The sequence below is a fragment of the Paramacrobiotus metropolitanus genome, unplaced genomic scaffold, assembly GCF_019649055.1.
Source record: "Paramacrobiotus metropolitanus isolate TYO unplaced genomic scaffold, Prichtersi_v1.0 Parri_scaffold0000031, whole genome shotgun sequence".
Taxonomy (NCBI): domain Eukaryota; kingdom Metazoa; phylum Tardigrada; class Eutardigrada; order Parachela; family Macrobiotidae; genus Paramacrobiotus; species Paramacrobiotus metropolitanus.
In genome coordinates this window covers 1,065,790-1,080,543 of record NW_026570251.1, presented here as the reverse complement: position 1 = coordinate 1,080,543, position 14,754 = coordinate 1,065,790, and the positions used below count along the sequence as shown (strand labels likewise).

At 42.6% G+C, this 14,754-nt stretch overlaps 2 protein-coding genes across 8 annotated transcripts in view; one reads left to right on the top strand and one right to left on the bottom strand.

Annotated features, from left to right (window-relative positions):
• LOC129588718 (uncharacterized) overlaps positions 1 to 14,754 on the bottom strand; it is a 40,896-nt gene that overhangs the window by 18,792 nt on the left and 7,350 nt on the right. For 2 of the 5 annotated variants that reach the window (XM_055483067.1, XM_055483068.1), the window contains exon 4: positions 11,623 to 12,042. In XM_055483067.1, coding sequence (XP_055339042.1) covers positions 11,996 to 12,042 — 47 coding nt within the window. In that variant the 3' untranslated portion in view covers positions 11,623 to 11,995. Of the gene's footprint in view, positions 1 to 10,212; positions 10,514 to 10,761; positions 12,043 to 14,754 lie in introns of those variants that run through there. The other 3 variants (XM_055483065.1, XM_055483066.1, XM_055483064.1) reach the window with 3 other exon arrangements.
• LOC129588716 (uncharacterized) lies at positions 1,390 to 8,509 on the top strand. 3 transcript variants are annotated; one of them, XM_055483063.1, is made up of 5 exons: positions 1,390 to 1,750; positions 2,639 to 3,066; positions 5,082 to 5,235; positions 7,102 to 7,584; positions 8,200 to 8,509. In XM_055483063.1, the coding sequence occupies exons 1-4, from the start codon at positions 1,696 to 1,698 to the stop codon at positions 7,545 to 7,547; spliced, it is 1,083 nt and encodes a 360-aa protein (XP_055339038.1). In that variant the 5' UTR covers positions 1,390 to 1,695; the 3' UTR covers positions 7,548 to 7,584; positions 8,200 to 8,509. The 3 variants fall into 3 exon arrangements, 2 of the variants coding, with proteins under 2 accessions (XP_055339038.1, XP_055339037.1); XR_008690507.1 differs by having other exon boundaries at positions 1,391 to 1,750; positions 7,102 to 7,610; XM_055483062.1 differs by having other exon boundaries at positions 7,102 to 8,509.

Here is a 14,754-nt window from a genome sequence, read left to right as displayed (position 1 = left end):
ACTGTAAGCAACGTGTTCCTAGGCAATAAAATGTCCTGCCGACTATAATTAAATGTCGCGCGGCGCGATGACTTTGCGGCGAAAATGAATGGTGGCCAAAATGAATGGTGGCCAAAATGATAGGGTGCCATGTCTGCGAACAGATCTCCTGCTACTAATAGCCCTCGGCGAAATGTCACGGTGCGCAGAAACTTATGGTGATAGATACAGCCAAACTACCACTGTTGTCAGTTGTTGCATATACCTAAAAGGCTAAAACAACACAAGAAGGAGCGAAGGTGCACGATTTCCTGCAGGTGCACCACCGCCTGATAACAATGACCAAAATATTTAGCATGGTGACAGCAATGCTTTGGTAATGAAAAAGACACCACGTAAGTGACGTAACCATGGTTATCACAAGCCGTGAGTACGAACGGTCGATACATACCCTCCCACTTTTTGCCGGTACTTTGTCGCGGTGGGCACTGGCCAGCGCAATATTTAACAATTAAACTAATAAGTTACTAATTAAGCTGTCACTGTCGTCATTTGTCGCTGTGCTTCCGACAGCTTTCACTATCTTTTAACTTGCTTACATTAAAATGTGTATGCGCTAGAATTAGCATCCCTGTACAATTTGTTATGATTTAATGAATAAACAGTCAACGGTCACAAAAATAATGTGGTGCGATGCTTCGGAATGCTGCTCGCAAGGTTGTGAAATTGCAATTACCGGTACCTATTGCGTTCAGTATCAATAGAACAGGATGGGCATCTGTTTAAAAAATAACGGCCCACTCGGAAAACTGTTGTTAGAAAATAGTCCCACCCCGCGAAATAGCGCCACCTCCCCAAAATAAGCCCACCTCCTACAGGACGTTTGAACTTTTGCACCCCAGGGGTGCAAATTCGATAATTCAGTTACAAATGATGAGCACCCATTATGCGACCGACACTGCACTAAACATTCCCCAGTTGCATAACACAGAGAGCACATAAAACAGAATTTTTACAGAAGAATTATCTATGAAATTCTTATACCTTGTTCTACATCTCTTTGGTTTTCTTATATTTTTTCTTATTTTCTTTTTTATCCTCTAATTTTCTTTTGGGTTTCAAGAACTAGTTTTTTTTAAAATTCTTGGATATTTAAGAATTCAGATTTTTTGTTGAAATGACCGTATGCCGAACTGGTTACGCACGCTCAAGCTTTATGTCTCAAACCTAAATGTCCCAGCGTCCGTATACCCGCGGCGAAATTCGAATGTCTTCGCGGCGAAAAGTGGCCCGTTGATCTTGAGTACGGCGAAATGTCGCACTCCCAATCTTTTCGGGTGGGGATTCGCGTGGGCTAATTCCACACGATGTCAATTTATCAAGAGTGTACGTATCAATTATTAGGTTCAAATAGCACCGAATTCATCCATCTATGATTGTTAGTAACACAATAACATGTAAAATAAAGGATACTTTTAAGCACGGCTGCTCAGCAACGCCAATCGCCAAAACAAATTCCCGCTTGCCTATATATATCCGTCAAGAACGGGCTTTCCCCCGCAACATTATTGTCCCATGTGTCGTTTCCTCTGCCGCGACATTTCTCTAATCGTGATGTATTCGATTTCCTCTCACACCTGTTATGAACGCGCTTGCGCACGCACACGATTTTCAAAGATGTACCCAAAGTGACCTTTACGCCGTCTCCCCCCCAACATGCTCCCCGTGCCAGTCACCGTATTGCTGGTCGTCGTTGTTGGCCTGGTCAACAGTATGTGTTAGCTTCTTCGCATGTCGCTGCTCAGAACAACTTGCTCTACTGAACATAATATAGTGTAGACAGCTCTGACTTTGATTTTTACGTATATTTGTTTTGAGAAAGATCAAGGAGTTGCTGAATTATTAGCTAAGCACTGTATCAAGTGAACGGTACAATTTTCATCATTTTTCAATAACATTAATAACAACTGACATTTACGTACTGTATGTGAAATGTCCAGCATCGGTAGTTATACCATCCTTTGATAATAAAAATTTCGGCAGTAATAAATAACTAGTAAAAATAATTAATAAAAAACCGAAAAGTCTTGTGCTTATTATTGTAATCATACTCCTGTGCTAAGCAAGTATTACCACGTGCTTCTTCGACCCTTTTAACGAGGCACCGTCGACATCACTTAAAAGTCGAAACGACTATGTACTTAAGCGTCGGAGCCGTATAATTAGTTGAACTGATGTTCGTCATTAATTATTGCGCCATAAATATTTGTTTTATGTTTCCGTAATAAAATAATCACTATTTTATAAAACGATTACGCCCATTTAACCTTGAGGAAGACATCTAAAACCTTTAAAAAAATGAGTATTAAATAAAATTCTGTTACTCAGAAGTTATTAAGCTTATGAACTCTATGAGCTATACGTACGATAAAATCCGATGGAAAAATGCTTTAGCCACAATTTTAAAAAAATGTTTCTTCAAATGCTTGTGCAATATCTACTAAACGCAATGAGAAATACGCATCTACTAAACGCAATGAGACATACGCGCGCTCGTACGTACATACTGAATATCAAATACATTAAATATATGTAATTAAATAAGACGTTGTCAATAAATTAAATTAAGTAGGATGTGATCAATAAATTTCTCCAACAGGTCAGGTCGGCGCCAGTCCGGTCTCAGCCAAGCCTCAGCAGACAATCAGCGACCCCAGCGATCACGCCAGCGGCAGCCCCGCCGCAGACCTTTCGCCCTCCCCAGACGCCGGCAATACAACCGACCAGCTGAATTTCGCCCAGCCTAATCAGAAATTTGTCCCTCCCGCGAGCACCGACACCGCCGTTTACGCCACCTACTGGCCCAAGTTCGTCCTGCCGAATCCGCCCGGCAGCGCCCCTCCAGGTCAACGGCAGGGTCCGTTCGGTGTGGAGGGCGGCCAGCCGAACGACGCCCGCGTGCCTCTCCACCAGGCCAAGATCCCGACGTCCGTCCCGCCGGAGCATTCCCGCCTCACCTACCGGTGGCCGTTAATGGACACTGAAAACGACAGCCCGGACAAAGAATATCAAATCCACTTTAACAAGGTAAAGGTCACACGTCCCGCTGGTCGATGCAGACTTTCACATTTTATTATTATTGTGCGAATCGTGCGATCTTTCGTACCAGTGTACTGTAGTCTGAAACAAAATGTTCTTAGTTAGATGAAACCAGAAATTAGTAATCTACTACAAAGTTATACAAAATTGTAAAAATAATATAATAAAATATACCGGTATTTCATTTTTTTCATAGTACCAAATAAATGAACAAAATAGGGTGAGGCTATTGACACCCACTTGCACCCCCTTGTGGCCAACGTCACGCCTTTTCACTCCCTTTGGCTATTACCATCTCCTTTTTAAAAATCAAGAGGAACACCCCCTTGGACTATTGTCACTCCCGACCACACCCCTTTTGTCGCTGTTGCCAGCACTTGCAAGTTTTTGCTTATAATTTTACCACCAGCGGCTTGTTTTCGATTCGGTTCAGGCCACCACCCTGAGGGAAAGGCGCCAAGCGGAGCTTATTTACGCACACTAAAAGCGCCGCTAATTACAAATGATGCGGCCTCGTCTCCTTAACATGCAATTTTAGCATCTTCATGCAGGATTTTTTGCTAATTATTTCTGCCGCGAAAACGGCTGCAAAAAGGCCACTGGGCCTGTTGTCTTAGTACAGTATCTGCAGATATGGCGCCGCTGGCGGCATCGATAAGGTGATTAAGCCATTAAATCAGGACTGCATGGATTATGAAAGATACCGTAATTATCGAATTGCCCATGCCCGTAACTGGAGCCCACCCCGTGAGGCGTTTGAAATATTTGTAACCCTGGCGGCTCTAAATCGACAATTACGGAGTACAGATCTGCCGCTTAAGTTAGTCTCCCAAGCACATTTGCCAGTTCTCCATATAATAGGTTTTGTTAGCTCTGCATCTTTCTTCGAAGATATTGTAACTTCTTAAGTTGTCTGAAAGGTCAGCTGCAAAGTCTTACAAAAACTGTTCCAGGAGTGGCAATAGTCTAAGGTGAATATAGTCTAAGGTGGTGCTGACTTTGCTTTTTAGAGAGCGGGTGACGATAGCAAAAGGGGGTTAAAAGGGAGTGACAATAGTCAAAGGGGGGTGTTACAATAGCCATTTCCAATAAAATAATAGCAAATAAAACATATCTGCGAGTTGGGCACTTTGGTGACACATTTTATGGTGTGCCATAATCGAAGTACAATTGCAGAAATTTTTGCCTTCTGGCTTCCGGGTCAGGCTTTTGTCAACCCTGCCAGTTGCACAAGGGAATGGGGGGATGTTCATGGCCTCGAATGTGGCCTTCCGATTACCTCGCTTTATTTTCGGTTCTAATGGAGCCGTGCCCTGGTCAAGCCCGTAAACAATTGCAGCGGCCAATGCGATATCATAGAGCAACCGCATTTAAAGCCACTCTTTAGTTTAGTTTAGTTTATTTCCGAGCAGACAAACCCTGAGGCACTCAATAGTCTGGTCAATGTCAAATTTCAAACAATAAAACAGCAAAAATTTAAACAATATTTCTCAGACGCAGTAAAGACAGGAAGACTTCAACAGAACCACAACCAAACAGATTATCTCCATCCTTCATAATTTTATTAAACAGACCTTTAAGCCTCATCGCTAGGGTCGTCTCCCCGATGCTCCGCCGCGGGCGGTCGCATCGATCCGCTCTGTCCGGCGGAGTCCATACTGCGAACCAGTGTCCTTGAAAGGAACCAAGTCGCACATGTATGACGGCACTGCAAAATTTGCCGGTTGCGGATCTTGAACAGCCAGGCTGCTTCCTTCAGGCGCCATCGATCTTTTGCTGGTTTTGCTGCTCTATTTCTGACACTGTCCCTGACAAAATTCACCCTTTTGTCCCTCATCTGATTCCCATCCAACACATATTCCAACACAAAAATCGGCTTTAAAAGGATTTTTTTAAACGTTTCAAGCGGTTTAAAAGAGAGAATTTACCCGTGCACACATCAAGAACCCGTTTTCGAGCCCCGTGCACGCAACATCGACCTTATTTTTTTATTTTTCTTATAGCGGAAGGATGTCCCTTCGAATGAGATGAACTCCGTGGCGGACTATGTGGATCTGCCGGATGTGGAGCCGAGTGAGATCTATATGCCGATGGTGAATGCCAAGAATAAGCACGGAACAAGTCCCCCAGTGGCCTATATCCTCAGAAATGAATCTGGTACGCACCGTATAAACATATTGCACCGGTTGTGTAAACGTGGTAGGAAAACGTTCTGGGACTGCGGCGTTGCGAGACTGCCAGACTGCCGTTCTCAAAATATACGAAAAAATATTTTGCCAGGTTTGTAAAATATTTTGCCAGGTTTTACTGTTACGACCTGCTAAATTTTCAGCAGCAAGATTAAAACAACTAAAAGATTACTTTACTGAAAGAATAACTGAAGGAGAATTAGTTTCGATTTTCTCAGTTTATCACGAATGCGCAGGCTGCCGCAGTTTCGCAGGCTGCCGCAGTTTTCAGCCTGTGTTGATCTGATATTCCAGGCCCTCCCCCCCCATAACAAAAAATAAACATGTATCCATGCAACACTGGCCCAATTGTGCATTAATGCCGCAGGTCGCCAAGCCAAGCTGGCGCCAAGTTGGCGGCATTGCGTTTTATTTTTCTGCCGACTGGTGTTGCGCAATTTTTCCCAAAACTTTTAAAGTTCCTTGTGCAGTTTTCTTTTGCACATTTTATGAGCACAAATTCGTTAAACTTGTCGTTGCGATGCTGCGAGAAACATCTTCGGACTGGAAGGCATCGATGGAACGAGTCGTGACAGTGTTGGGAACACATTTAATTCATCCAGGAAATCAGGAATGACTTTAAGCGCTGAGAATTAAGCTCATTTTAATGACAATTACATGATTGATTCAGGAACAAAAACTGAAATTCAGCGGCTAGGCCAAACCAGCAAAACCCTGTGGGAGCAGAATGGTTTTCGCTCAAAGCGCTGGCCGAAAAAAACGATGGCGGCCATTAATTGAATGCTGGGCGGTTGCTGGGTGCACGAGTGACCTTTTGGTGTTCGCACGGGTGTTGGCTGCGGGCACGGATTTTTGTTATGCTACTTTTTTTGCGCAACGAATTTAAGATATTTCGCAACTTAAAAAATAACATACAATTTCGGTGCACATGAACACTCTAAACACTTCGAAATGTTATATTGCAACGCTTTTTCAAAACGTTTATTTAAACACCGAAATTTAGAATTCCGATATTACATGGTAATAAAAATTTATAAATGTTTCTAAAGCTGGTACGCTGAGCGTACTACGCTCCAAAGCTGCTACGTTTCCAAAGCCCCGCTACGCTCTTTATAGCTCTATTTAGACGTACGAACAGTAACATACTCCAGTACAAGTAGTAGCAAGAACTTACTATAGGTAGACACTATAGTAAGTACTTGGTAGTTTTGTATTTCTCACACTGTAGTAAGTACCTGGTAGTTTCCCACCCATGGTAACAATTGTCAGTACTTCGCATAACATTATTATTAAATGAAAAAAATGTAATACATGGTGAGCAACATCTGAAAACGTCCAATTAGGTAGAATGAGGCAAAATATTAAAAGAACCGAATATTGTATACTTCTTTATGATGCTTTATCGTTTGATTTTGGTAATCGTATGGTATCGATAAAGCGCGTAATTACCTTGACGTACATACTTGCTCAGCGTCATAGCTATGCAAAGTCGCATACCACAATGTTCGGTAACCAAACTCCGACAGTGGATGCAGATGGTTACTGCCGGCAAACTGGCCGCTGCAGCATCAAAGAACAATCGTTGAAACTACAGAGTTGTGTGCACAGTAAGCCATGCTTTCTGGTGATAAATTTTAAAGCAAAAAGGCAGAATGAATGTTTTGAGGTTGTTGGAATTTAACATACAAGTCAACGGCACTTATTGCAACGGTCGGCCCGTAAGCCCAGTGCTGTTAGCGTCTGATCTATATTCACGTGACAGCCCAGTTCTCAGGCTTGTACAGAGTGGGCCTTGGCAATGCAGATCAGCGGGATGACCGGCAATATATTACAGAGGCCAACAGCACAGACGCCTGCATCACGGAGATCGTCCACCGCAGTGCCACCACAATCCTCTTCGACTTCATTTTGCAGGACGGCAGCCAGCTGGACCTGGATGGCTTCGAGGTGAAGTACGCGCTGGCTGATCAGCCCTTCGAGCACGCCGCCACCCGTTTCCTGGACTGCTACTCGCCCTACATCATCACCGGTCTGCAGCCCAGCCAGCGCTACCGGTTTCGCGTTAATACCCGCGTCAGCGGCCGCGACGGCTCCGGGCAGACCTGCGCCGAATTCCTAATCGACATGCCGAAAGTGGGCGCGCCGCTGATACCCAAGGCAGCGCTGTCCAGTACGGTGTCCTTCAAGTTTCTGTCGGAGGCGGCCATTAAGGGTGAGGCCACAACGACGGCCCCAGCACCAAGAAGTCCGCCCCAGCACCCCGTACCGCCGACATCGTGAAGCTGAACTTCATCACGGACTGCGGGAGCGCTTCTGCGTAAACGTCTTTGTTTCAAAAATAACGTAAAATGCACTAAAAATATTGTAAAATTATTTAAAATTACCGTATTGGCATGCTATGCCGCCTATGCGGAAGTCGCACCGCGACAACCGCACTAGATGACCAAACCTACTCAATTGGTAGAGTGGGAATGCGCTCTGGACTCCGTAAGTGGTACGCGAACTACCTACTTCCGTTAGGTACGAGCGGATAGCTGTACCTAACGAAAGTTACCGAAACCGAAACACTCAGGAACTTCCCAATGTTTATTCACCAAACAAAAACGAACAAGCAAACAGAAAAGAACAGAACGAGATATGAACTTTCTTCTAACCTAGAGTCACTCAGACCTTTCAGCTGGGAACAGGCTCACAGATTTAGTTGAAGTTAGAAACTTCAGACTGATTCGTTAAACTTAAACCAGACTGATTCGTTAAACCAGAATCATGGATGGAATTAGCGATCAAATGCGTTAGATAAAAACAGCAAATCGTACGTAACAGAACACACAGACGTACGTCATAACACGTACGTAATACGCGCAATCTACGCATAGCGCGTTAGTATAATGTATAGAAACACCCTTAAAAATTATCAGTGTTGCTTTTGCAGCGATTGTCACCGGAAGTGTGGAGAACCCCGGATTCACTCTGTGATCATAAACAGACACGCCGGGGCGGAGCTATCGCCAAATGGCGGCATAATTGATGGACGCTTCTCTGTGTAATTTGTACTTTACCCGTATAATGAGCTCGTTTCTCTCACAATGTTATGTTTCTTCCAGAACATGCTTTTTAACTCGTTTTCGGCGATTCACGTCATGATTGTTGTCTTGTGCGTTGTGCCTTTTTATTGTTCTTCTAATCTTATTTTGTTATTAAGCTAAACTGGACGATTAATGGTAAATATTAAAATTCCAGTGTTGGACGTTCGGCTGCGAGTCAGGCTGCACAAAACCTTCGTCTGCACAAAAATTATTTGTACTTTTATGAATATTCAGTAAGGTCAGGTTGAAGCATTTAATATTTACCCTTTTTCCAAAAAAAATTGATTTACTTTATTCAGCAATGCACGGACTTTTTCACGCACGCACGGACTTTTTCTGTAGAACGAGCGCGTACGTACTAATAAAGGCCGGATAACCGTTTAATTCTGGCCGTCTACTCAAACTCGCGTGTCGCCCAAATCCCCTAGCTTTTGGAGCAAGACATTTCATTCCCATTCATGCCGCAGACATCAACCATTTCATCACACCGACATTTATGCTCCGGAGCATGGGGCACCGATTTGTAAGGATCCTTACAAATCGGTGCCCACATCCGCAAAGCAACAGCGATCCGCAGACCGGCATCGTCCAGCAATGTGCCGAGAGACCAACAAATTATAAGAAACTCAACAAGCGATTAACGATACTGCGTGACATTTTACCTTGTTTTACTAACTTGTCGGATGGAAGGATATGAAGTGCTCTTTCTCGGTTCTCTTTACAAAACATGCACAACCGAATGTCGCATCGTCGATCTTACGCATAGCTTCCATGATAACAGATCTGCTCCAAGTGCCTGCCAGTAAAGACTCTGTTAGTGTAGTCCGCACTACGAAATACGCGGTTCCAGATCGAGTGATGATGCAACATGCAAGCACTCACTAACTGCCGAAGTGACTATGTATGGCACTCTTCCTCCACTCAGTGGAGGAAGAGTGTGAGTGGAGGAAGAGTGCCATACGTAATCAGTCGGCATTCGCCCCACTCCACCAAACGATAATTTCTCCCGCAGATGATGCACCATATAGTGGCCTATGTCACAGTATGCCAACTAAAGGATTTAAAGGACAGTAAAAAGTAACAGTAAAAAATAAATTGTTTGGCCGACAACCTGATGTCCATTGTCAGCGCATGCCGCTCTGCTCTCGTTTGTATAGCGTCAAATCAATGCCCAGTATGAGGTTTTTCGTCAATTATGGTTTTCCGCTCGGAGAAAACGATGTCTAGTTGTGCGACAACCTTTGCACCGTTGTCGCTGTCAGTCTGTATGTTCTGTGTAGCACATAAACATAGAATTTTATTACGCGCTACCGGCAGGAAGCGTAGCTGGTACGGTCCTGTACAAGCTACGTCATTCATTTACCTGTTTCGAGTCATTTTCTTTGGCCAGACAGCAGATATGGCTACAATGTCGCTCTATCGTCGGCATCACCTGACACCTTACCTCCTACATCCGACTCATGTTTTGTGGGATCAACGTCTAAGGCGCGGTAAAGCCGCTTTTGCCAATATTTATTATTTTTTGCCGGCATTCGTCTTGTTGTTGATATTTGTGCATCCTTTAGTCGCTAACCGTGCGGTGTAGAAATGTTTTCAGTGCGTACAGAAATTTCAGTACCCCTGCGCTAAAGAACAAGAAACGGCTTCGTCGTCGGCTCCGCGTTAAGCAAAGAAAGACTAAAAGCCGGTGTAAATTGCTGAATACTGTAACTGAATTTTTCGAAATCCTTGGAAAAAATTAAATATTCCAACCTCATCTTTCTGAGTATTCATAAAAGCGCAAACAGTTTTTATGTTGACAAACGTTTTTATGCAGCTACTAGCTAGCTCGCAGCCGAGCGTCAAGTACTTTAGGGTTTTGCTGTTTATCTTTGATCATTCAGTTTGGCTTAATTATTAAATAGGCACTATATAAAGACTGTCAAGACAAAACATACAAGACCACGACCATGAAATGAACCGCCAAAAGCGAGCCAAAAAGCGGGTTTTGGAAAAAAGATGACATTATAAGAGGAAACGAGCGTCTTATACGAATACAGTACAAACCACACACAGAAAACGTCCATCAATATACGACTATTTTGCAATAGCTCCGCGCCGGCGTATTTGCTTGCAATCACAAGGTAAATCTAGGGCTCTCCACACTTCCAGTGACCATCCCTGCAAAACCGCGAAAATAATATGTATTACTTTATAAATACTTTTTTTATATCATTTCAGGCAGTTTTTTAAAGTTTTTCGCATTTTGCGCCATTAATTGCTATTAAAATTGACCTTTACACAGCAACGCTTCCAATTTTTTAAGATATACATTATACAGAAATCCTAAACAATTTTCTACTATTTTTCTTATTTTTTATTATTTTGAAACAGTGACCTTCGCACAGAAATGCTCAAATGCTACCTACCGCAATCCGTGGTGAAGTTCAGCTTCATGATGTCGGGGTGCGGGACGCCGGGGCGGCCTTCTTGGCGTTTACACCGCCGCCATCGGTGTTGCGGCCGTTAGTGCGTCCCTTGGGTTTGCGGCGCGGCAAGATCTCCACTTGATATTTTTGGCAGGGTTGTAGCGACGTCAGATTGCGGGAGTTCTTAGAGCCATCCACTATCGCATGGTGGCGCACCGGCACTTCACCGAAACGGGGACTCTGGGCACGAGAACTGCACCAAGCAATTTTTAAAAATTTGTTTTAAACTGGCATACAATTTATTCCATTTTCCAATTCATATTTCACCGAGGTTGTCTTTTACCCTGTTATGTGAGTAAAATAAGCATTATACATGCTTTATTTACAAGCCTAAACTCTATTTAAATCTTTAATTATTCTGTAAAAAATTATAAACAGGGTTAGAATTTCCGCATAATTGTTCTTTACAACTACGGAGTGCATGGTTAAAAAACCGAATTGGAGTTATAATAAGAACTTCGATCAATAAAATTATTTATTATCAACCAAATTATTTATTACAGTTTATTTTTTATAATTGTATTATAAATTGTTTCGCTTCTATTTACTTTGATAATAATAGTAAATTTAGCTGTTGCTAGACGGTTTTTGAATTCGCGCAATTGCCAATAACTGATAATCGAAAGATTTTAAAATCGACAAGAATTAATAATATTATTGTTATTTTAACGATAAACGCATAGAATTAATATAAAAATGTATAAAGAATGATATATAAAACGTTTTAGAAATATGTTTTGTTATTGGATAAAATACTGCAGCCGCTGTTACCCTTCCGTTGCTTCGGCAAATGCCGCTTACCATCCAGTAATCAAGGCGGTAGTGGCCGATGGCCTCATCCTTATCGGACGGCTCCCACTGCAGCTCGAATGACACCAAATTGGACTGCGCAACCTTTGGTGCCAGCAGCGCGCCCACTTCCGGCATGTTAATGATAAATTCGGGGCCGCAGGCTTGCGTGGAATCACCGCCGCCGCTGACACGAGTATTAACACGGAACCGGTAGCGTTGTCTGGGCTGCAGTCCGGTGATAATGTAGGGCGAGAAACGGCCCAGGAAGCGAGTGGCAGCGTGCTCGAAGGGCTGTCCATCAAACGCGTACTTCACCTCGAAGCCTTCGAGGTCCAGCTGGTTGCCGTCCTGCAGGATGAAGTCAAAAAGCAGAGATGTGGCGCTACCGTCGACGATTTCCGGTTATGCACGCATCCGTGATGTTGGCCACTGTAAGGTATTGAAGGTCATTCAGCCGATGTACATATATCAAACACAATTTACTGAAAATAAATTTGGAACCTAATTAATCGGAAACTATTTAATTATACATTAATTATAATTAATAAATCGGTAATTATCGGTAAATTTAATTATACATTAATTATATTTAATTATACATTAAATTAATTATACATTAATTATACATGCTTTATTTACAAGCCTAAGCTCTATTTGAATCTTTAATTATTCTGTAAAAAATTATAAACATGGTTAGAATTTCCGCATAATTGTTCTTTACAACTACGGAGTGCATGGTTAAAAAACCGAATTGGAGTTATAATAAGAACTTCGATCAATAAAATTATTTATTATCAACCAAATTATTTATTACAGTTTAATTTACCGATTTACCGATTTATTAATTTACCGATTTATAATTTAAATTAAATTAATAATTTAAATTACCGATTTATTTACCGATTTATTACCGATTTTAATCTTTTATTTAATTTTTTTACCGATTTATTAATTATTAATTGATTATTAACGGCCGTTTTGCTGATTTGTACAAGTACAAGTGAACAATAATATTGTTCATTCCATAATGTCAGAAATATCCTAATTTTTCAGATCTATACTGCCACGAATGGGATACACCAAAGCCGGCAAACCAGAAAAGTCGGACCAAAACCAATATTATATTCTGAAAGCCCGTAGTCGAAAACCCGGCCAGACAGTATTCATTTCTTTCAAAACCGCTCCCGCTTCGAACGCCAAAGCGGAAGAGTTTTGACTACCTTCACCAAATGTAACAAATAATTGCAATGATAATTATTATCATCGTGGTATTTTTAACCAGGCAATGTTGCCACGTAAACCAGTTAAAATACAGACTGTACAGCTAAAAAATGGAAGTTATTTCTTCTATTTGAATTATCAGAAATTTAATTAGCACGACAACTCGACAAGAACGACTACATATGTAGCGTCAAATGTACGGTAATTTTCGGCAAAGTCGTCAAATGTACGTCAAACGTATTGTCGGTACTGTCAAATGTACAGGACCGTTAGTTGAGCAACCGATACTGTCCAGTGTACGGGGCCCGCTAGGTGAACGAGTGACCAAGCTACCTGTACTGTCAAGTGTACGGGGCACGCTAGGCCCGTTAGGCCCAGTGTGCGGGGCCAGTTAGGCCCGTTAGGCGAACGAATGACCAAGCTACCGAGCAACCGGTAATGTCCAGTGTACGGAGACCGTTAGGTGAACGGCGGACCAAGCTGGCATTACTGTCCAATGCACAGATCCCGTCAAATGACTGAGTGACCGAGCTCTTACTTCCTAGATTCATCAGGTTGAGGTCCACTAAATCATGAATTCAATTGGGAGAATTTATGGTGATTTGAGAGAATCAAGAAGTGATTAAAAAAATCATGTAAGATTAAAATTCGTGTTTTTATATGAAATCCGTTTTCTTTGCGTTAATACGATATACCCATTATGTTTCAACGAAATATGTTATTCTAATAAATATTCATTGAAAGCTGAATAAAGTGGTCGTTGACCACAAGAAACGCGGACGCGAAGCCTGTTTCTTGTATTAATAATATCAGGAAACTCGGATAAAACATTCAAAATAGTTAGTCGCATTACTGATCTTAGGACAGTACAGAGAAAAATACAGAATCTTACTCTGCAGATAAAAACCGCAGCGGCATTTACTCTGACTACGGCAAAACTAAAGCCCTGCCTTAAGAAGATCGAGGTTCCCGTATGTCGAGGTTCCCCAGTAATTTTTTGCGGATCTTACGGTCAGCGAAATTAATGAACTCAGCCGAAGCCACTTCAAACTTACCGAGCGTCTTTGACCGCCAGAGGGTAGAAAAGATATACCAAGCCTTCAGCGAAAGCATACATACCTATTTGTGGCGCACCCTGACAACTGGACGTTGGACATTTCACCGCACTTATGTAAATTCGATGCGCAATTTTTCGGCAATTCGACGGGATGCCTCGCGCCGCGATGTCCCGCCGACTAAATGTCCCGCGAAAAAACGTGGACCTTGCGGCGAAATGAAGCTCAAATGTCCTGCGACAAGTTGCCCTCGGCGAAATGTCGAGGTGCCGGTATACGGGACAGTATACTAGGCAAAGCTTTTAATCAACGGAAATCTTAGTCAGTGTACAGAGTTTGTATTTTATCGCCAAAGCTATCAGCTGTTTTCAGTGATCCTCGCCTCCTGGATTTACCTTGACTCTGTGACCTTCTGTGACTCTCTTAATCTACCACTCCAATGACGCTCCAATCCTATGTTATAACAGTTGTCTTGCACGCCATTTTGTCTAGTATTCTGTATTGTCTGTCCCTGTTGCCAAACTCCGGCAGAATCGTTTTGCCGGCATCGCCGAAATCCTCGCTAACCCTGTTGTCCAGAACGGTATTAAATACGCCACATAAGCTGCCGTCGGAGGCTCAGCCATTGCAACCACCCCCTTCAGATCACCTCCTCAGAAAGTGGCGCCACTGTTTCAGCATCCAGCAACCTCCCTTTTTTCAAGCAAGCATTGTCTGAGACAGCCAATAATATCGTTTTGCTCAGTGAAAATCAGGAGTAAGTAACCGCCAATTTTTCTCGTCTGTACCAACAATTTTTATTTGCCCGACAACCAACCGACCTGCAGAATGGTGCTAACACAATCAATAAACTCTGCACCCGTAA

Coding starts and splice junctions, on each gene's coding strand:
- LOC129588716 (XM_055483063.1), top strand. CDS start 1,696: ATGCTCCCCGTGCCAGTCACCGTATTGCTGGTCGTCGTTGTTGGCCTG. Junction 3,067..5,081: donor ATCAAATCCACTTTAACAAG/GTAAAGGTCACA, acceptor TTTTTCTTATAG/CGGAAGGATGTCCCTTCGAA. Junction 5,236..7,101: donor TATCCTCAGAAATGAATCTG/GTACGCACCGTA, acceptor AATATATTACAG/AGGCCAACAGCACAGACGCC.